Genomic DNA, 21982 nt, shown 5'->3' with positions numbered 1-21982 from the left:
ATATATATATATATATATATATATATATATATATATAAAATGATAGCTGCCAATTTTAAAGTATTTAAGGAACATAAAATAAATCGGAGAAGAGCTGTATTTTTTTCCTAAGCAACATGCCACTTACAACATGGCGGAAAGGTTGACGTATGATCCTGACGCTGACAGGGCGTCACATGTTTACAAGCACCAATCAGAAGCCTGAGGAAGTCGTTCTGCTAACATAATATCAATGTTGGAAAATTTTAAGAAAGCAAGACGAGTTTCGATCAAATTTACGATTCGTTAGAAAAATAAACGTGATGAATAATGCAAAAATATGACACGTTTTCTTTATATGAAACCTCTTTGTCATGCGCGTGTCTGTTGCAACTTTCTGTTAGCATATTAGCATAGTTTGGCTACGGAAGTAGAGAAAGCAGTGCTGTGAAAAGCGCAGCGGGCAGCTCAGCCCCCTTCATTGTGACAGTTGGAGTGTAAAGGTGTCGCAGTAAGCTTCTTCTGTTTGTCTGAGTGTCTGCTGGTACCATGGCGCGGGTAGAGACAACCTCCAACAGGCCGTACCATCTGGTCATCTTCGGAGCCTCTGGCTTCACGGGGCAGTTTGTGGTGGAGGAGGTAGCCCGGACGGCGTCCGAGGGACCCAAAGGGAGCCTGAAGTGGGCCGTGGCTGGCAGGAGCAAGCAGAAGCTGGAAAAAGTTCTGGAGCAGGCCGCTGAAGTCCTCGGTATGTATCCGATCAGTCACATTAGTTGTGCAGATTGTTTTTAATGCAGTGACTATGACTATTAGTTCAGTTTGTTCATTTTTAGACAAATAGAAAGTATTCTAGTTGGTGTGGAAGGGTTGATTCAGATATGTTGCTTAACTCAAGGTGATGAAGCAATTCATGCAGACTGAACAGTTGGACATGACTTTGACCCTGTTATAAACTGCATTAAAATAGACACATGAAATAAAAGTGGTAATAGTGTATATATGTTGAGCATTAGACTCCATTTTAAACATGCACATGTGAGATAAAGCAAAACAAAACAGCAATATTATCTTATACAAAATAATGTACACTTTATGTCCCTGATTACGATCGCCTTTAAAAAAAAATCAGATTTTTAATTGGCTGTAATGTTAATTTCTAAACTGATATCTATTTTTTTATTCTGTTCATTGGATAATAATTTTTTTATTTATATGCTACACTTTTTCCTGATCGCAAATATTTAAAAAAATATCTGATTTCACAAAAATGTAGAGTATTTACACACAGGTTGATGTTTTAAAGCTTTTACTTCTATTATTATAACAATAACTTACAGATAATGAATATTTACTTTTCAGAAGATAGACTATTGCATTATAAGAATATTTATCTACCATGTTCATGCATTCCTTTAGCTTTTCATTTGCTAATCAATTGAAAAGTATTACAACTCATAATTTCAGTAATAAATCAGTTACTAAGTTGTTTTATTTTTCATTTTCAACAAAAACAGGAATTACATTCCCAGTAATTACATTTAATGAAATTATGACATGGAGTAATGCCAACCAGACTGATGGAAAATCCATTCCAGTTGCAAATCTGGAGCAGGAGCTATTAATTTATCATCCTGGTAACAAAAGTTTCCAGAGGATTAGAGGGTAATTCACTGGCCTCCTCCTCTTCGACAGCTGAGGGGACATACCAGCTCCTGATGCCGGCCTGTCCCACCGCAGTTATCTGGTTGGAAGTTAAGTTAACTGGTTGGAAGTTAAGTTAACTGGTTGGAAGTTAAGTTATCTGGTTGGAAGTTAAGTTATCTGGTTGAAAGTTAAGTTATCTGGTTGGAAGTTAAGTTATCTGGTTGGAGCTGAAGTTATCTGTTTGGAAGTTAAGTTATCTGGTTGGAGTTGAAGTTATCTGGTTGAAAGTTAAGTTATCTGGTTGGAGCTGAAGTTATCTGGTTGGAAGAAAAATGCGTCCTTTGCCTTGCAGACACCTCAGACTTCTACAGAAGCATATTTGTAATAACTGGCATAGCTGTTACTATAGTAACTCCTCCAAGGCTTCGTCCAGAACATTAGATCCGACCCATTAATCATCTCTGCCGTTTCTCTTTCATTTACATTGTATTTATTTTCAAACAGAAACAGAAGCGACTGAAAAGCAGCTTTTGTGATTCATGTTTTTGTTGTTTTGTTCTCACTAAGTTTAAGTAATCTGACAGTCAAGCCTTCACAAAACATTCCTGTAATTCAGTCATTTGCATTTCGCCTCACGTCTTTTAGGCTTACCTGCTTTAGGTTTGTGTTGAAATGTACATTTTTATTGGACCAGGTGAATCGCTCTCTGAATGTGGTCGATGCCCAACATCTTTATGAGTCCTTTGTTTATTCTCTGAGCCGGTCAAATAAGCTTTAATTTGAATTTATTGTAGAGGTATGAAAACTTTCATTACAGGGTGTTGTAATCTACGCATGGAAGTTGCTTTTCCATGAGTTAAACATTTATTCATTCCTTTATCAAAATGTTAAAATTTACAAGATTTGTTTATTGTAATTTGTAAGTTAATTTACAAATTAGTTTTGCTTATTTTCAGCATGAAGTTGGATATATTTTTTTATATTTTGCATAATTTTTTAGCAATGTTTTGAAAGTCTACATATTTTTTTAAGAGCCATCTTGACAGGAAAGATTTGCCTTAATTCAAGATACTAAAAATATATAATTAATCCATTGTGCTTCTCTCACCTGGAAGAAAATCAAAATGTTAAGCACATGGTCAGATTATTTACAAACATGGTTATGTGTTTTAACTGTTTTATTTCTAATTAATTTAATGAATTTCCACGATTAATTCCTGAAATCCAAAATTCAGTTCTTCACTTTATTTGAATGTTTTAAAAAAGAAATGCAGGTTTGTTGTAAAATATGTTAATGTTCTGAAAAGTATGATGTTTATAAGATGACATTCCTCACATAAAATGTTGATTTATGTTCATTTTAAATGTTCTTATGAAGTCGGGTTTTCATTAGTTTTAATCCACAGAGAAATACTCGATGTTTCAGCTGAGTAGCTCACTCTTCCCTGGCAGTGAGCTGATCATTTTAAACATTATATTAGATTAAAAGCCCTTCACTTCCTGTTTTCCTCCACTTAATTCAACTGACAGCAGGGCAATATGCTCTCGTAGTTTCACAATTTGAACTGAAAATATGTAAAATATCAGCTCAAAATCAAAAAGCATTAGAGAAACCTACAGGAAGAAAATCTGAAAAATATGACTTAAAAAGATTAAAAGGTGAAAAAGCATCACTGGAGAAAAGTTTTTAAAGAGTTGTTTGAGTATTTTTCACATTAGATTTTGAATTTGTCTTCTTCAATCTTGTTCTTTTTCTTTTTTCTTTTGAATTCCTGTCCAGAAATGTCGTCTCGGACAAAACATTTGTATTTTATTTACCAAAAACAAGAAAGAGCATGAAGAAGAATCCTGACAGGGACTTAAAGTTTTATCATAGTATTTTATAAGACTGCTGTGATAAGTATTTATTAATTCTTCTCTAGGTGACTGAATGTGCTTCTTTACTCCAGTCACATAAAGAAGTGTGAATCACTGAACTGCTCACAGGAAATGTATTTCATCATATTTTTCAAATTCATTGATATTTATTGAAATGAAAAAGCAATGTAGTAAAATTAACAATCCCAACAGTACGGACAGCTTTGTCAAACAATCAAACTTTTTCACGTTAAATAACAAACGACACAATAAATACTCATCCTTAATTCATCATAAACGATGTTTATCTGTCTACACATCTTGAGGGTGTTGTGTTTTTTTTTTCACCCGTTTTTCCTTGCAGCTTTTGTCCAAACGGCCAGATAAACGCTGATGTTTGGTTTTTAATCTAAATCCAAGTGTTGCTCCGCGGTTCAGGTGTGTTTCTGTTCACAGGTAAGCCTGAGCTCCGGACAGAGGTGGACGTGATCGTGGCAGACGTAGGCGAACCCGACTCCCTGGCAGCCATGTGCAAGCAGGCCGTGATCGTTCTGAACTGCGTTGGCCCGGTAAGCGTTTGGCTCCAAAGAAATGTTTGTATTTGTTTGTTTCAGAGAATTTAATTCTTCATTTCACTTTGTTGCTCCACTCTGACACGTTGGCATCTTCTCCTGCTTTCTGTTTTCCTCTGTGGCTGCGGCGTCGCGTGCACAGAGGAAACACAGAGCAGCCTTCTCTGGCAGGGAGAGACGCTGCCTGCAGCACACAACAAGCTTTATTGTAAAGCAGCCAGAGTCATTTTTACTGTAGCAGTTTTGTGTTTTGCACCAAGATGGCTCAGACTCCGGCAAAACGGCGGAATCAAAAACAGCTCATCTTCTGCAATGAGCCTAAATTGTATCACATTTTTATTCCCTAGAGAGAAAAAAATCACATTTTAACATTTTTTATTTGTTTTGGAGATTGTGGTTTCCGAAGAACTAGGAGTGTTTGTTGGTAGGACTGAAACTTGTTATTCAAGTTAGTCAGTCCAGCTGCATTTAAACCAGATGTTCATCACTTCAGAAGGCTCCAAGCATCCCATAATAATCTGATTATTAATCTGTCACTCTGACTACAACACTGTTCAGACACAGTTAATGTTTAGTTTAATGTAAAACAACTGTTATTGTTAAAATATTTACTGAAAATACAAAAAAATCTTGTGAATATGTTAGATCATCTTTGTCACTAGAACTGGAGCCGTTTGTCAAAGTTTTATAGAATTCAATTAGGTCTAACATGATTAATCGATTTATTTAAAAAACTATCAACTAATTTAGTAAGCAATACAGACTCAAAAAAAGGCCATTTTGCTGAAAGAACAGTCAGAGCACTAATTAAAATAAAACTATACAAAAATTAGCATCTTTTAATGTATTTCTGATTGTATTTAATAAAAAAACCTAAATGCTTAAATGAAAAATGGGCAGAAAAGTGCCAGTTAATTGTCCAACATTTGATAGATTAACTGATTATTAGAATAATTATTAGTTTCAGCCCTAAATTCTACTATAAACATTTAAAGTGTCTCCATGTTTCAGTTTTAAAGGACAGTCAGCAGTTTCTGGTGAGCATCAGCTGTAAATCCTTAGTTGAGATGTTTGCATTTTGGTATTTAAATAAAATGTATCAGCCATTAGAGATTTCTAACAGCTTTAAATAAAGTCACTGAGCTAAACCGGTCAACGACTCCAAGTTTTATTACATCTGCTGATGGTTCTGATAGCTGCTAATGCTAAAGTCCATTGTCTACAGTCGGCGCATGTAGGAAAATAAGTTAAATGAATGATTGATTTATTCAATTAAATTTATTTTTATTGTGATAATCTACAAAAAAAAGTTATCTCAAGGCACTTAGAGAATCTATTTATGAACAAGTCAACAAGGCAGGCTAAGAAAATGACAAAACTGAAGAGAAATCTCATGAATAAAGAAATGTTGGAATAGAAACTTTATGTTGAATTTTAACTGGGGGTGGTAGTCAACACCAAAGTTTCTTACCTGATAGGGCTTTTATTTCTGGACTAGCCCAGTTGTACCAGGTGGAGACGGACTGAAGTGTTGTTGAAGTGTGAGAAGGGTGTGGATGAGGTTCTGTCCGTCTTTGTGTTCACAGTACCGGTTCTTTGGCGAGCCCGTGGTCAAAGCCTGCGTGGAGAACGGAGCGCACCACATCGACATCTCTGGAGAGCCGCAGGTTAGCGCAACGTCCCCCTGATGGTGTTGTTTTCTTTAATCTCAGTCTGCATGTAGACCAGGGTTGTCCAAAGTGTGGCGCATGGGCCATTTATGGCCCTTGGAATAATTTTGTGTGGCCCCGACTGTGGAGGAAGAAAGCTGCAAATTTGGACAGTTTTGTAATTGTTATAGGATGAGATTTCTGTAGTGAGTTGATATGTTTTTAAACTGAATTTTGTTATCTTTATTAGCATTTTTTTCCAAGACATGATGAATGACTTCTTACTCATCCATCATATCCAGCTGAGCACAGCAAAGTTTTTAAAAGTAAATGCTCCTTTTACAGACCAACAAAATTGAAAATAAATGGCCCAAAAAGTTGAAATACCTGTAAATATTAAGGCAAACGTCATACTAATTGTTAGTTTCATCGAAATATTACTTGATTAGTTTATTATTTTGCAGGTAAACAATACATGATTCACAATAATATTAGTTTTGTGTTTTTGACTGGAGAGAAAAAGCAAAGTTTGGCCTCTGAAGATTTTCAGTTTATGGGATGTTAGCCGTCGATTTAGAAAGTTTGGTGCAGATATTAGCTACTGATTGTTCAAACATCTTTTTACAAGTTTTTCAAAAACTGATTGGAGATTAATATTTTTTAAATCAGATTAAGTGAGACCTTCGTGCTGGAAACATGTGCTGCCCTGTAGATGTCCTGACATTCATCTTTGAAGCTGTTTGTTTGGATTAAATTGGAGACACGCTGATTCTCATGCTGCAGCCGGTTAGGATGAAATTATTTCTAACTCAGCCACATGACAGCAGCTGCTCTCTGCCTGTTGGACGGGGTTCAACAAGTCCTGCTGACACGCAGGCTAATTTAAGGTTTCTCCCTTTTGGTTCTTCTCCATTACATTAAGATGAGATCGATTAAAACTAAATCTGTGTTTAACTTTTTTTTTAAAATGGGACCTGCTATGCAAATTTCACATTTTGCGCATTTTATTTTTCTTCCATTTGGGTTTCAGCTCTTTGTAAAAACAGCATAAGCGCTTAAAAAAAACATCCAGCAGTTTTTATAGTAATAAATTAATGTTTGGAAAAGGAGCCATTTCAGAAACCTTCCGGATATCAAGACCCAACCGATGTGCACTGCGCTGTCACCTAGCAACCAAACTGGAGCTCCAGCATGTTTGGTCTGCTGGATTTACCGCTGTATTCACTGTACAATGGCTGCTAGAAGAGACAAGCGTTGTTTTTGACTTACCATCCAGAAACCACTTGCTGCATTCTTGCTGGTTGTGCAGGAGGCTCCACTTCTGCTTTTCAAAGATGTACGGTTCAATAAATGTGCATCTGTTTGCAGCTATTTTTATGTGTGAGTGTAAACGTTGTTTACACTGCTGCTTATTAAATCTTAATAAGCAGCAGCTTATTTGGATTTAAAGTGACAGGATGCCCTAAACAAGCTCATTCTGACAGGAGCTGAAAACGGACAGAACTAAGCAGATGGAAATCTCATTTTATCAGAATGATTTTATAAATGTAATAGTTTTTTATAAACCTATCCTAACCTGTTCAAGGAAGTGTAATAGGTCACCTTTAATATTCATTGTGTTTAAAAATATGTTAAATTAAATGCAGTATATGAGAATCACTGGAGTGTTTTTTTTTTCTGGGCGTTTTTGTCGGGCAGTTTTTGGAGGGCATGCAGCTGAACTACAGCAGCCAGGCGGCAGAGAAAGGCGTCTTTGTCATTGGAAGCTGTGGCTTTGACTCCATTCCTGCAGACATGGGAGTCATCTACACACGAGATCAGTTCAGGGGTAAGACCTGATATACTGATCTGAACAGATTCAGTAAATGGATATTTAATCCAGCCATCACCTTCTTGACTTAAAACAAGCTCCTATATCTTCCAGAAATATTACTTGTGAGTTAGTTTTGTTTTATATCATGTGTACGTAGATATTTGCACTAGAAGCTGTTTTTGCAGTGCTCACCATTAGCATCATGCTAACCTGCCTGTGTGAACAGGCACCCTGACTGCTGTGGAGAGCTTTCTGACTGTCAGCATGGGACCTGAGGTATGTCAGATACTACATTACCCATAAGTCTGTGTACTGAGCCAGCTTGATGTTTCAGTCTTTTTCTAATTTTTGTTGTTCTTGTTAGTGATATGTCTGCCTTGCACTTCATCAGGACTTGTCTGTCTGTGTTCATCCGTCAGGGTGGGTGTATCCATGACGGGACGTGGCAGTCGGCCATCTACGGCTTCGCCGACAGCCAGAATCTCCAGAGTCTAAGAAGGAAGTTTAACCACAAACCTCTGCCCACCGTCGGTTCCAAGCTGCGGCGCAGGTACAGTCGCTTCCGTTTTATTCTCACCAAAACGTTATCCTCAGAAGACAATACGGGGGAATGGTGGGAGAAAATATGTTAAAGATTGAAAAAGAGTTGAGACTGGGGCAGGAAAATGAGCCTGATCAGAGCTACAATGTTTCACTTAATATTTTTACTCCATTGAACTAGACATTTCTTTAGGTTAAATCTCTACTATTGTTAGTAGTAACAGTGTCATTGACATATTCTCCTTTTTATAACTGGACATGTAGAAGTACAAAAATGAGTCTGATAATCATAAATGGCATTTTTCCACAACTGAGGTGATTCTCAGTTGGTTTTGACTCTAAAACTTGATATTTATTGAAATTGCAGGCATTCTGAGGACAAGCAGGAAATCTGAAAAAAGCTATTTAATAATCAATAATATTGTTACAATTTAATAATCCTTCTCAGTAAGTGTTCATAAAATGTGACCTGTCTGCATGTTTGTAGGGGAGCGCTGTTCTACAGTAATGAGATCCAGCAGTACGCTCTTCCCTTCATGGGTTCTGATCCGTCCGTGGTGAAAAGAACCCAGCGCTTCCTGGCAGAGGAACATCAAGCCACGCCGGTCAGTGCCACAATGCAGCATTTTAATAAGAAAACTGGAAAATATCAGCCAATAAAACATATTTTTACTATTGATTCAATTTTTAACAGTAACAGGTTATGCAAGATCTCTCCTCCACACTGCAAAGGAATTTCAAAACTAGTTAAACTTACTTGAATCAAGAATTTTAAACTTGATTTAGGATTTTGTTTCAAGATATTCCACCTTGAACTATTAATTTAAAGTAGATCTGATGGCTGGAAAACGTATCTCCATATAAGCATTTTATTTTAGTCATTATAATTATTGATTAGTATTGTATTTTAAATATCTGTAATAGAGATATTCAAAACACAATACCAGTGGAGTGACCTTTCATGTTTCATCCACAGTTTTTACTCCATGTCGTCGTTTAGTTATGAGTCACAGTGGCGAAACTTTAAGCTGCTGCTGGTGGCAGTTACTCCTACAGCCTGTTGCTAGGTAACCAAAGAGTGAGTGAGTGAGTTGCTAGGTAACCAAAGAGTGAGTGAGTGAGTTGCTAGGTAACCAAAGAGTGAGTGAGTGAGTTGATTCCACTCACTTTGCTTATCAGGCCATGAGAGGTTAAAAGTGCGGTTCTGGATCGGAGTCCAGTGAATATTTCATATATTGAACGTTTAATTTTCCATCAGACATATTATTTGTTGATATTGATCATGTATCTGTCGCAATATGTTATTGATTTATTCTTCAACCCTAAGAACTGAAAATAAAACAATCCACTCTTCACCTTGGAAATTTTTAAAGATTTTACTTCAATCCCTGTTTCTTAAGTCAGCTTAGAAGGCCAAATATTTTCTTTATTATAGACTGTTAAATGCCATATGGGGTTGGATTTTGCTGAAATGACTGTATCTTTCATGTTGAACCCAAATGTTTAATCAATGAGATTGGATAGTTTGAACTAAATATTTGCACCGTGTGAATGATTTCCTCCTGCCATAAATCCCAGGTCCAGTACGGAGCATATGCTGGAGTTGGAGGTATTGGCAGCATCATCAGGCTGATGTTTGCTGGCATGATGTTCTGGTTGTTGGTCAAGTTCGGTTGGGGACGCAACCTGCTCATAAAGGTAAACAAGGAAGATGCATTAAACACTGTCTATGCAGTGTAACTCTGGTTTTTAAATCTAATTTGTTAATTTCTCTGTTCAGTATCCAGAGTTTTTCTCCTTTGGGATGTTCTCGAAAGCCGGACCAACCAGAGAGCAGGTAAAATAGCGAAAAATGTCAGGATTAAACACCCATTTGCTTAAATATGCAAAACAAAACTCATTGAAATTGATATATTTCTGTTAGATGGATGGATCATCCTTCCAGTTCTCCTTCTACGGCGAGGGTTACATAGACGGTCAGGACCCCGCGCAGGGAAAACCTAACGCCAAGATCCGCACTCTAATTCAAGGACCAGGTAACCACTGTAGAACAAAAATCAAAGTTCAGAAACGGATATTAACTTGTGTTTAGTGAGTAAAGCTCATCTAAATTCATTTTTTATTACTCAGAGGCCGGATACGTGGCCACGCCCATCGCCATGGTCCAAGCTGCTCTCACGATGCTCAACGAACCGGCAGCTTTGCCCAAGAAGTGAGTTCCCACTCCAACACACCACCGACTTTTAAATTCAGTTTGTCACTTGTACTTTCCATGTAAACCTAATTATAGCTACCATGATTTGCACATTTAGAGTGCTATATTTAGCATTTTTAAGGGACAAAGACCTGGATCGGCACCAAAACTGCGGCATATTTCTCACCTAAAGTCAACAAATTTGCAGGATTTTGAGAAAATGTGGTTGCATTATATTACAACTAAATAAAATAAAATATGAGTGATGCTGTAAAAGAGCAGAACGGTTTTAATCAACCAGGACTTCACCTTAAAAATAGGTTTATTTTTCTTCCAAGCATAATTTCAGAACTTTAAATCTGTTTCTCAGTGAGACATGTTCTTGGTTTTCCAGGGGAGGAGTTTATTCTCCAGGAGCTGCTTTCGCCAAAACCACCCTCATCGACCGCCTCAACAAACATGGCATCATGTTCTCTGTCATCTAACCCTGACATTTCTGTGAGCATTTATTAACACGCAAAACTATAACTGGGAAACTTTGAGCTTAAAAATATCCTTTTTTTTTTATTAAAATACTCTTGAAGCTTCAAATTTTGTTTTTGGTGATGTTCCACTTTTAATCATTTGCTGCAACCAGAACCTTTTCAGATGGAAACCGAGCACAATTGTTGCTGTGTTTCCTCGTCAAGGACAGTAAAAGAAATGTTAAGTTTTGCATGGTTTTCCACTGACATGATGACTGATAATAGAAGTATTCATGACAATTTTGTTCAGTTCATGCCTCTGGACACGGATAATAAAGAGAAAACTAATATTTTATGTATACTATCACACAAATGATAAAAAGCATTTAACAGATTGTCAAAGGATGAACAGGTTTTCTGAATATTGCAGCTGTTTTTGACCAAAGCCCATCGATTCTTTTCATAAAACATGTTAAAGCTCCTCTACCCAACAGTTTCTGCTCATAGTTTCTAATCTAGAGGTACAGATAGAGGACTAATGAGGTAGAAGTAGGTGATAGGTTGCATTACAGTTAAAAAGATTAACATGGTGAATGCTTTTTTTCTTTCCAATTTCTTTAGTTTCCAGCCATCAGTTAAGGGCAGTAGCTGCAACATTTGCATTTATCCGTGTGAGGTTTCTTTAAAATCATGGGTGGCCTGTCTAAACTGTTATCGCTCCAGCAAACAGCATGATGCTTCATGAAACTAAACTTTCTACGGTGTTTAGTTTGATAAATGTTGCTCTGAACATGCAAATTAGGATCAGAGCAATTCAGTTGAGACCTCTGAGCATTTTGTGCATTGTTCAGGCTTTATTTTGTATCACTTTGTGTGCTTCATAAATAAAGATGTCTGCAGCAAATATAAGAGGTCCTGTCTTTAATGCACATCATTATGTAAAAACACCAGTAAGGCCCCAGTTTCACTGATAACTGTGAAGATTATCCAGGTGCAACATAATGCTCCCACAGGAAATGTTTATTTTTATTTAACCAATGCTCATTTTAGTTGCTTTTCATACAAGTTCTTATGCAAAAATCTGCTTTTAATATCTACAACAGGCTTTATAAAGCAACAAGCGTCAAACTATGCAACTTTTAATTTTTCATATAAAATAAGCTGATCTTGTTCTACAATTTTTCCTACTATACTACAGTTTTGTTCTAAAATCTGAAAATAGAAATTTTTTTTAAATTTTGTTAGCTTTCATAGAAAAACATTTTATGAATTACATATTTAGAAAATTGCTTTTAGATGGCCAAGGTGAGTTTTGTTTTATAGAATTGGATGTAAAATAGGCTCTTCTTTTGGAAATAGTTGTTGATCCTAATCTGGACTCCAGAGCCACTTCAATAAAACTTCAAGGTAACAATTGTGTTAATTCTATCAGCTACATCAATTTTTAATTCTATAATGCCAAATTACATCAACGTGAAAGGATGTTCAATATTATTTAAGGTATAATATTAAAAGTTAATTGTTTTATTAATACCTTCTGGCAAAAGCATTCATAATCTTGACTTGGCCCAAAATGAAAATTAGTTTGACACCCCTGATATATACATTTTTATATAAACTGAAATAGACAAAATTCAGAAATAAACAAAATTCCAACATTTATTCATAAAAATATAACAATTTGTATTAGACATCAAAAATATCTTGACTAAAACCATAATTTGTTGTACAGCTGCATGTGTTTTACTTATTAGTTTAACATGAGTCTATTATTTCATCCAGTTCATTCTCTTTCCTGGTTCAGTAGCTGATGAGAGTAGACGACGTCCTCGTAGTGGTATTTCCCGGTTAGAGCCAAGATGGAGTCGTAGCATCTCAACCTACTGAGAACCTTCAGCTCTTCGACCACAGCAGCCCTGCAGCAGACAGAGTTTGAAGAAGTTGATACAATTATCAGCCAGGAAGGATCTCCGTCAGCCTACAGAGGGATTATTGATTTGTAAATACAGCGGATGGGTCCGCAACTCAACTGCAGCAAGTGCCGGACCCGCCTTTAACCGCTTATTGGTTACCATGGTTACCCGCATTTAACTCGCTGCTAGCTATTAGCTAGCATGTTGTCAGCGGACTACAACTGTTTATGACAGCGTGATAAGATACGTCGCTACAAATTGACATTAGTGAATGAGAAGCGTCTTAATGACCCATAAGCTGCAGGTGAGTCGATAAAAGACGAGAGAATACGCCCCAAACGTTGGATGCTACTTGCTAGCAACATTAAAGCAATTTAACGAGAGGCAGTGCGAGGTACAGAATCGATTTGCTAAAAATAAAACTTATCAAAGCTGCGTATGGGAGTTGTGTCAGGCGAAGATAAGTGCTCTACACTGGCTGCCAGATGTAAATTATTTTATTATTCTCTTTGTAAATAGTTAAAATGCATTCTCGACTGCGTTCTGAAGGCGACATGCGCAGTAGAGCGGCTACTGACGTGACGTCGACTGATAATATCTACATAAAAACAGGTGCTGCATTACCTGCTGCTTGGATCTTCAGACGGCTGCTGTTTGCAGAGGCTGTGAACTTTCTGAACAATGTTGTTCCTGAAATTCTGCAGCTGAGGCAAACAGACGCTTTCTCCTTCAAACCAAGAGTCAGGCAGACATTCTGCAATCTGGAGCCAAAGAGAAGGTTACAAACAGATCCCAGGGTAAACTCTGTGTTTAGATATATTTAAATACCTTTCTGTGTGCAGAAACAACTCTGCTCGACAGCGTCTCACTAGACAAGGTGATCATCAGGTATCGGTTCAGCAGTTTGTCCAGCATTAGCTCTTTCAAAATGGACTCAGGAAGCAGCAGATCCCATTTCCCCATGTTCCCCAGCAGCTAATAAAGGCAAAATATAATCTGATTAGCTTAGAAAAAACAGCCTGGAAACATTTAAAGCCAACAACATTTAAAATCTAAGAGATCTTTTAGTTACTTTTACAGCCATCCAGAACTGTTCGTCTCTGAAGCGGCGCTGAGGGGACAATCTGTCCTCCAGGAGCCTGGAAGGAAAAAACAAATGGACCATTAGTGTGACTGAGATGATGATGCACAAAATAATCTGAAATGATCCTTTATAGACAAGGAATTTAATCCAATCAGTGAATGATCAATGACTCTAGTATACTGACTTTTTTGGATACAAGGGGATAAAGACATCTTCATCTACACAGCTTCTGAGCCTATGAACCACTGCTTCGATAAACCCCTGCAAGAAACAGAAAATACAGTTTATCTCAAGTATGTTTCATAGGCTGCATTTGCACAGCAGATCAATAAGACCCAAATCTGCTGTTTTGCCTATATGTGACCAATATCTGCCCGTTTCACTGCAGTTTGAACATCCCAGTTTCTTTTTTCACCCAAAAGTATCTGTGCCACTTCTATGTGTGGTACTAATTTGGATAAACATCCAACAGTTTTCAAAGCTTCTGCATTCTGATTGGTCGTGTTGCATTTTATCTCATTTCTATGTCGTTGATGTAAGACATGCATCATATTTCTGCACCAAAATTATAATTATGAACTTATGAACAAAGTCTGCTCTGCTAAAGCAGATCACTATCAGACCACCAGTGTTTCTGACTACAAATTCAAACAGATTTCTTTACAAAAGCTGCAGTCAATGCTCCACAATGTTCTTTTTATTAGTTTTCTTCACTTTGATATGATCTTGTCAGGTCTAATTGCTAAATAAACTTTAAACTGATGCATAAATGACTCCATTACTTCCACAAACAGTACACTGCTATGTGCAGTGCTGCACATAGCCTCTGCGAATGTGGGTCGCAGAAGTCTCACTGTAGTCTGGTTTAATTAGTATTATGAATGACAACGTGCACAAAAAAAAAATAGGATTACAGTAACAAAAAAAACTTTGGAAATAAACATCAAAACCTAAACATAATAAATGTTTAGTTTGTTGGCTTCACCTTCACAGGTTTACTCTGCTCGCCTTCAAAGATGGAGTAATCCTCCCTCAGCCTGTGGCAGACAGCAGACAGGCAGGTGGATTGTTGGTGGGAAAAAGGATCCCACACCAGCTCCACATGGCCTGCGCAGAAAAACACAAATTATTTATTCACTTGCCCTGACAGACAAAACGTACAGAAACAGAAAACTCTGTGACCTCTGCTGGTAAAGATAGCAGCAGTACGATCTCACTGCAGCACAGTGAAGCAGTGGCAGCAGCACCGTCGCCTTCCAGCTTAAATCCAAAATTTAAATCCCAGCTTGGGGTATTTTCTACATTCTGTCACATTTTCTGACATAAAAAATGATCGTCAGCAGATTTGTCCCATTCTGTACAAAATAAGCTACATTAGAATTAGAAATATAAACATTGCTTGTTAATGTGAAATCTAACATCTCCACAATCTCTTTGTAGTCTCCTAAAACGTGTCAAGACCTTCTTCTTTAAAAATGTTAGTCAAGCAGATGCATTTTAATTGCATTTAGACACAAATATTACCTTGTTGTTTTGAGTAATGTGCAAAAAAGCATAACACAGCTTCAAAGTAGCCCACTGGTGCTATATCTTCATAATTTAATCTTTGAGAATTATGTACATATACATGTGAATATGTGCTAATGGATATCTGAATGTAGAGATATAAATGCACAGGAAGTGAGAGACATGTGGGAAAAAAGGATGGGAAAGTTGTTTTTCTTTCCATTTGTATGTTTTGCTTTTATTTGTATTTATTTTTGTTCACTTATCTTTTCTCTGATGTTCAAATTATCCTTATGCAGTGAGCTTAAAAAGGTTATACTTTGATCTGTGTTCCTGCTGAAAATATGTTTTTAGATTTTAATTTACAATTAAAATAAAACCATGCACCTAATAAATAAATAAAAATTAATCTAAAAAAAAGCATAATGCAATTTTTGAACAATTGTGTTCGTGAAGAGCAGAGGAAAAAAAACAAAGTTTCATTTGGTTCCCTAAATTCTCTGAGTAAAGGTTTTTTGCATTCTTCACTTAAACTAGTTACTGTGATTTGATTATGCACACTCAGTGGAAACTATGAAATTAATTTGTTCAATTAATGACTCCTGGAAGCCTGGCTCTTATTTCTTTTAGTTACTGACCATTATGGATAATACCTGAGAAGGGAAATATGAAGAATTAAGAAAATGAAAAAGAAAACTACAGATAAAATGGTAAGCAATAGACAAAACAATTACAGACTACAGCTCCATTAATTCACCTCGATAGGATCTAAAAAGTTAACATCATCAGTAAAACATTGAAGAGTGTGTGGTATTTACTGGTCATTTTGGGTAGAAGAGTCTTTTCTATGACGTTAGAGAGCGTCTGTCTGTCTGTGTGCTCCAGCTCCTCATGGCCGTGTCCGTGACAAAATGTCTCCACTGCTGTGAACCACGGGAGGTTTTCAAATTCTCCACCAACATCCTGCGACACAAACACAGAAATGATGAACACCTCGACGCGTTTGGCCAAGCCTGATCGTTTACAATCTCTGCTCTCACTTTTAACGGGTTCCACATCAGCAGCTGATGCCTAACGATGGGGTTGAGCAGCTTGGGCAGACACAGAGAGATGTAGGCGTTGTGGTAGGAGTCAGAGTACGACCTCCTCCATTCTTCAAATCGAGACAGAATCTTTTTAACGTCACAGAAGTCGTCTTGGACGTCAGCAAACACCGCCCGAGCTCTCGACTGGATATCAGCTGAAGAGAGAGCATAGAAGGCACAAAGTGAGACAATTCATCAAGTGAAAACAAAAAAATAAGCACCTACAGTAAACTTTTAGCAAATAGAGTACAAACGCAACATGCACTGTGGTAGGAAAGCAAACAATTAATTTACTTATGGCTAATTATCGATTAACAGTTCATTAGATTTAAAATTAGTTTCAATTGATTAACTAAATTACGTAACTTATTAGATCGTCCTTCAGTGTTGTAGTTTGGCCGCCAACCACTAGAGAGCGCCGCTGGTCATCCTAGCCCTTGATACAGGGACAAAGATGGCGGCCATAAACGGTCGAAACAGAGTCCGGTGTAGGATGAAAAATGGACTTTATGCGGTTCTGATTTGAAACAAATTCCTTAAGTTTCACCTTAATTGCACAAATTCAACCGAACTACGTCACGAAGCGGCGTCAACTTTTCAACCTGAAATGAGTGATGTGCTACAAAGGCGAGGACGTGACGACAGAAACGCGGAGGAGATGACGGGGAAAATTTGTAACATAAACAGATTGATTTGTTTTTCACCTATTGTCTCCTGAAGCTTCTCCTCTTCTTCTGCAGAAAGCTTTGCGTCTTCAGGTAAATTAAAATCTTCCTCTGGATTTCTGGCCACTTCACTGCAAGTCGCACACAGAAGAATTAAAAGTAAGGACCATGCTTTTTCGTAGAAAAAAGTTAAAACAGGAAAGTAATTTTAAATTTCACTAACCACTGAACACCAGAGCTGCCAGTCTGTTCCTCTGAGTCATCTACAAGAGACAAAGAGTTAGTTTAAATGTTTCATCACTTCCTGGACGTTTGGTTGTACAGCATAGAGCAACCACGTACAGCTGAGCTGCTGCAGGCGGTCAGCCTCCTCTTTTATCCTCTTTCGCCTCTGAGCCAACAGCGCCTCCATGTGGTTAGACAAGAGAGTGTGCATTTCCAGCTCCAAGGCATTGATTTCAATAATCTAAAGACAAGAAATTAGTGTGAGAAGTTTTAGTCGATTAAAAATAAAGAATGTATTAAAGGTGACCTATTATGCTTCCTTGAACAGGTTAGAATAGATCTATGGGTAATACAAAATATGTTCATTACATTTTTTTTGCACAGAATCATTCTTAGATAATGTGATTTTACGCTGGTCAGTTCTGAAGAGTTCGAAATGGACAGAATGAGCCATTCTAGGGCCTCTGTTACTTTAAATCCAAATAAGCAGCTCCCAACTCAACGTTTTTATTCGCATGTGAAAATGGCTGCAAACAGATGCACAATTACACAACAGTACATCTATGAAAAGGAGGAGTGGAGCCTCCTGCTCAACCAACAAGAATGCAGCAAGTGGTTTATGGATGGTAAGTCAACAGCGAAACACTCGTCTTTTCCAGCAGCCATTGTACAGCAAATATAGCTGAAAAAACCAGCTGACCAAACATGCTGGAGCTCCACCTGGGTTGCTAGATAACGGGCTAGGCTTCCCTGGGCTTGCTGGCTCATTTTCCAGATAGCAAAAAACATTAAGTTATTGCCAAACACTGTTTTTTTTTTCTTTTCAGAAGCAGAGTCCCAAATGGAAGCATAAAGATATGCAAAATGTGAATTTTGAATAATAGGTCCCTTTAAGTATATTTTTAAAATAACTTTATACTCCATACAGTTGAGAGTCAAGTCTTCTTTGTAAGTGACACATATTGTTTTCATAATTTTTTTCTAATAATGTTGATTTCCTTGGTGAAGTCAGACCTTCTCCTGCAGACATTCGACCAGGTTGTGGACGTAGAGGATCATGGTTCTGTAAAACCTGAGCTGAGCCTCAGAGGAACTTTCCTCCAGCAGCTCTAACGAACTCTTGGCGTTCTCGGCGTCGCCCTCCATCCTTCTCAGCTCCGCCTGCCGCGCTCTGTACACCTCCTTCAGGGAGTCCAGTCTAGAGACAAAACACAATCAGAGGAAAAGTGATCTTGTAGTCGATGAAGCAAAAACACAATCACACCTTAAAAATAATGCATCAGTCTGGAATAAAGAACGTCACAGGGGATGGAAACTTGAATGTTTGTATCTGAGAAATCCATTATTTTCAGTAAATTTATGGCAAGTTCTTTAACTATCAATAAGAGTTGAAAGTATTCATTTTTGTCCTTATCAGTGTAATTTCAAGATGTTTGTGTTGCTTCTAAGGTTGCTTCTATGTCTGAATTAGTGTGGTTGTGGATTGTTATGATGTGATGTAAATTCAAGCATTGTAAATGAGAGGAAAACTAACTTTTTAGTGATCCTTTTCTTCACCGTCGAGACAGAAACAAGAGGAAGGGTCTTTGGGATCTTAGCCCCTGTTAGTCTCTTTTTGTGTCCTCCTCTGTCTGGCCGGCTGCTGCTGCTGTAGCTGCTGGACTCGCTGCCAGACGGACTCTGAGAAGGAAGAAAAAAAAGACAATAGTCAAACTTGACAATAGGAACAGAATTAGAGGGACAAAGCGAATGAGGAGATCACACTGGGCAGAGGAAAATAAAATAGAAACAGACATGAATAAAGAGCAGAAAATGAAGAATGGGAAGAAACAGGGTTTTTTTTTCACCTGTTCCCCTGGTCGTCTCTTGACTCCCTTTCCAATCTGTGTCTGCTCCCAAAGTTCCTGCTCCTCCTCATCACTTCCTGACAGACTTCCGTCACTTCCTCCTCAAAAATATAAACCAGACAACAGTATTTTTTTTTGCATTTACATACATTTTTTTTCACCTCTGAAAAGATGCCTTTTATTTTATTTTATTTACTGAAGCTCACAGTATCTCTGGTTGCTCTATCTCACGGTATCACCTCGTCTTTACCTAGTTTCTCTGCAATCCTCTCCCTGATGCTCTTCATTCGGGGGGCGAACTCGATTCTTCTCTCATGGTCGTCTGGCTCATCGTCGTCGTCATTTTCAACTCTGTCCTCTTCATCGTCTCGGCTGTAGTGATCGGGGGTGCTGCCAGCGGAGCTCCGGCCGTCTCTACCCAACGGTATGAACTCCTTCTGGGTTCGCGCCGCGCGCCGCTGCCTCCTGGCTGCGTGTATCTCCTCTGCTCTAGGGATAACAGCTGAGCAGCCAAAAGTTAGACAGACTTTGAGCACACTTTCTCCATCACAACTTCCTTTAATAAATACATTCAGTAAACATGAAGACATACTTGGTTTGGCAGCAGAGCAGCTGGAGTCAGTGTTGGAGCTACTTGCAGGTGACCTGGCAAAACCTCCGTCACTGTCATTGTCACCATCGTTACTGCTGGTGTCATCATCATCATCATCATCATCATCGTTATCGTTATTATCATCATCATCACTATGCTGAGAATACGGTGAAGCCTCACTGCTGTCTCCATGACTGGGAGAAACAGATGGTGGGGCATCTGCACCGCCAGAAGCTGGAAGACATTAAGCGCAGAAGAAATTTGATCAACACACAATGATTATAGATAGAGCTACAGATAAATTATTTTAGTATTCAGATATTCTGATGATTAATCAGATAAATTGGCACATTCTGCAGATTTTTTAGGCTTATTAGAGTATTAAAAATACATTAAAAGAAGCAAATGTACAAACAAGATAAGTATTCTAATATTAAATAAGTATTTTAAAATGTAACATTTTTTACAGAATTTGGACCAGGTGAAGCTAAAACTATGCCACTTGAGTAGTTTACAGACAAAGAAGGTTTTTATTTTTTTTTTTTACCTCAAAAGCAAATTGTATATATTTTTAAAAAGATAAATATTGATCTGGACTTAATTTAGGTTCATATACATTTATAGGAAGGAGGAATCAGAAAATGGAGAACATTTTGGTGGTTTTACCTTTGCTGCGGCTCGTCTTGGTGGGGGGAGCCTCCTTCTTCCTGGCTTTAAACACCACAGCTTTATCAGAGGACCTCTTTAGTTTAAAGGTTGATTCTTCTGCTACAACAAGAAGAAATTAAAAGTTTTTAGTTGACATTTTGAACATTATTACCTAATCCAACTTTAAGATAATTGGTCTGCAACCTTTATAATCTTAAGAGCCATATTTGCCTCCAGTGTAGTGAATTAAGACTTGTTTAGAATAGCAAATGTATTTTTTTAATCTTTAAAATAAAAGGCTACTTTGGAAAATTTATTTCAAAGATTCACATTTTATTTCTGTTTTTGGGTTTCAGTATAAAGATGATTGATCTCGTTCTTTCTGTGAAAGTTAATGAAAATGAAAAAAAAGCACATAATTTCCAACTTAATTATGAAATAAAATAGATCTCAAAACAATATCACTGGTATTTTTAGAGTCATGTTATGGAAAATCAACACAACACATGGAAAAACTGCATAAACGAACATTTGGTGTTAAAATTTGTATTTACAAACATTAGTTGATTCTTTGCTGAGCCATTGTGGATCATCCAAAGAACCACTTGTGGCTCCGGAGCCGCAGGTTGAAGACCCCTGTTTTAAATCGGACGACTATTTCAATCAAAGAAATAGCCGATACATGCTTTTGTCACATGTATTGACAATGTGACTTATACTTGTAATGTGAAAAGTTCAAGAGATATGAATATGAAACGTTTATGTAAGTCGCCATCTTTCAACTGTCAACGATATAAAATATTTATTTATTCAATTTAGCGCATTAATTTAGCTACCTTCTTTATCGTCTGTAAAACTAAGGACGGAACTTTTCGTCGTCTTTGTCCCATCTTTGTCATCTCTGTCCTCCGTCACTTCCAGCGCCTCGGCCGCGGCTTCTCCATCACTGCTGACCGCCTGAGGAGGTGTCGCTTCCCGCTTGGAGCTGCAGGAGATGCCGCGGCTCTGTGCCGCTTTGGGAGGCTTGTTTATCACCGACGGAGCCTCCTCGGGTTCATCTCCTTCTCCGCCGTTCTTCTGTTGGTCCTCATCCTCGCTGGAGCTCTGTTTTCTCTGGCGAAAGTTCCTCCGTGGCTTCTTGTTAAACATTTCTGTCTACACAACGGCCTGTCATACGTTACTTCTGACGTTTGCGGTAAAATGTCGCAAAGCAGCAGCAATGCACCATGGGTAATGTAGTAAACAAGCGTATATTGTGGTAAACAAGCGTAAGCTAGCTACATTTCAAAGAAAATTGATCATATGGTTTATAAGAGTGTTTCTCATAACTATTCCAGGTTTGGAAAATGTGTCATAAAAAGTTAATTTGGGGCCTCAAATATCAGTAAAGACCTAGTTTTGACGATAGATGTTAGTGATGCTGTGGTGACACCAAATCAAATTGATTTTTCTTTTTCTTTTTAACTTTAATTCCGTTGCTTATGAGTGATATCGGCCCTCTACATTTTCGTGCTTCCAAGTTTCCAGGCAGGGGACACAGTGGCACTCCAAAAGGAGAGCTAGGTGGGGCCATTACTCCCACTTGAAAAATGTTGACCAATAGTCGCCACCAATAGTAGCAGGGTGTGGGGGAAGACATCTTGTTAGGTTCTTTGATCAAGAAATAAATGTACAACCCAATAAATAAATCTATCTATCTAATTTT

The 21982-nt window shown here is 37.7% G+C and overlaps 2 protein-coding genes across 4 annotated transcripts; one reads left to right on the top strand and one right to left on the bottom strand.

The window, feature by feature from the left end:
• Positions 1 to 246: 246 nt before the first annotated feature.
• Positions 247 to 11621, top strand: LOC106931977 (saccharopine dehydrogenase-like oxidoreductase). Its single transcript, XM_015010431.2, has 12 exons — positions 247 to 727; positions 3937 to 4049; positions 5639 to 5719; positions 7400 to 7529; positions 7741 to 7790; positions 7934 to 8064; positions 8542 to 8659; positions 9633 to 9752; positions 9835 to 9891; positions 9979 to 10090; positions 10185 to 10266; positions 10643 to 11621. Exons 1-12 carry the CDS (start codon positions 529 to 531, stop codon positions 10731 to 10733), a joined length of 1284 nt encoding a protein of 427 aa, XP_014865917.2. The 5' UTR covers positions 247 to 528; the 3' UTR covers positions 10734 to 11621.
• A 724-nt stretch (positions 11622 to 12345) lies between these two features.
• Positions 12346 to 21471, bottom strand: gcfc2 (GC-rich sequence DNA-binding factor 2). Of its 3 annotated transcripts, none has more exons than XM_015010427.2 (18): positions 21114 to 21471; positions 20296 to 20397; positions 19630 to 19863; positions 19288 to 19539; positions 19038 to 19138; positions 18725 to 18870; positions 18205 to 18388; positions 17308 to 17431; positions 17189 to 17228; positions 17005 to 17096; positions 16256 to 16455; positions 16034 to 16178; positions 14695 to 14816; positions 13894 to 13970; positions 13698 to 13764; positions 13454 to 13600; positions 13250 to 13386; positions 12346 to 12628 (listed from the first exon to the last, which is right to left on the bottom strand). In XM_015010427.2, the coding sequence occupies exons 1-18, from the start codon at positions 21424 to 21426 to the stop codon at positions 12496 to 12498; spliced, it is 2616 nt and encodes an 871-aa protein (XP_014865913.2). In that variant the 5' UTR covers positions 21427 to 21471; the 3' UTR covers positions 12346 to 12495. The 3 variants fall into 3 exon arrangements, with proteins under 3 accessions (XP_014865913.2, XP_014865914.2, XP_014865915.2); XM_015010428.2 differs by having other exon boundaries at positions 19038 to 19135; XM_015010429.2 differs by having other exon boundaries at positions 20296 to 20394.
• Positions 21472 to 21982: the final 511 nt, after the last annotated feature.

Source organism: Poecilia mexicana, unplaced genomic scaffold (genome assembly GCF_051168715.1).
Source record: "Poecilia mexicana isolate PSO_F unplaced genomic scaffold, ASM5116871v1 scaffold_3, whole genome shotgun sequence".
NCBI classification, from domain to species: Eukaryota; Metazoa; Chordata; class Actinopteri; order Cyprinodontiformes; family Poeciliidae; genus Poecilia; species Poecilia mexicana.
Note: the sequence above shows the minus strand (reverse complement) of the source record. Positions and strands in the feature narration are given on the sequence as shown.

Excerpts from the sequence above, each read along its gene's own strand:
- gcfc2 (XM_015010427.2), bottom strand. The coding sequence starts at position 21,426 with ATGTTTAACAAGAAGCCACGGAGGAACTTTCGCCAGAGAAAACAGAGC. Across the intron at positions 20,398-21,113 it reads TTTTACAGACGATAAAGAAG|CAGAAGAATCAACCTTTAAA; the intron begins GTAGCTAAATTA and ends TTCTTGTTGTAG. Across the intron at positions 17,097-17,188 it reads GGCAGCTCTGGTGTTCAGTG|TGAAGTGGCCAGAAATCCAG; the intron begins GTTAGTGAAATT and ends TGCGACTTGCAG.
- LOC106931977 (XM_015010431.2), top strand. The coding sequence starts at position 529 with ATGGCGCGGGTAGAGACAACCTCCAACAGGCCGTACCATCTGGTCATC. Across the intron at positions 4,050-5,638 it reads TTCTGAACTGCGTTGGCCCG|TACCGGTTCTTTGGCGAGCC; the intron begins GTAAGCGTTTGG and ends TTGTGTTCACAG. Across the intron at positions 7,791-7,933 it reads CTGTCAGCATGGGACCTGAG|GGTGGGTGTATCCATGACGG; the intron begins GTATGTCAGATA and ends TTCATCCGTCAG.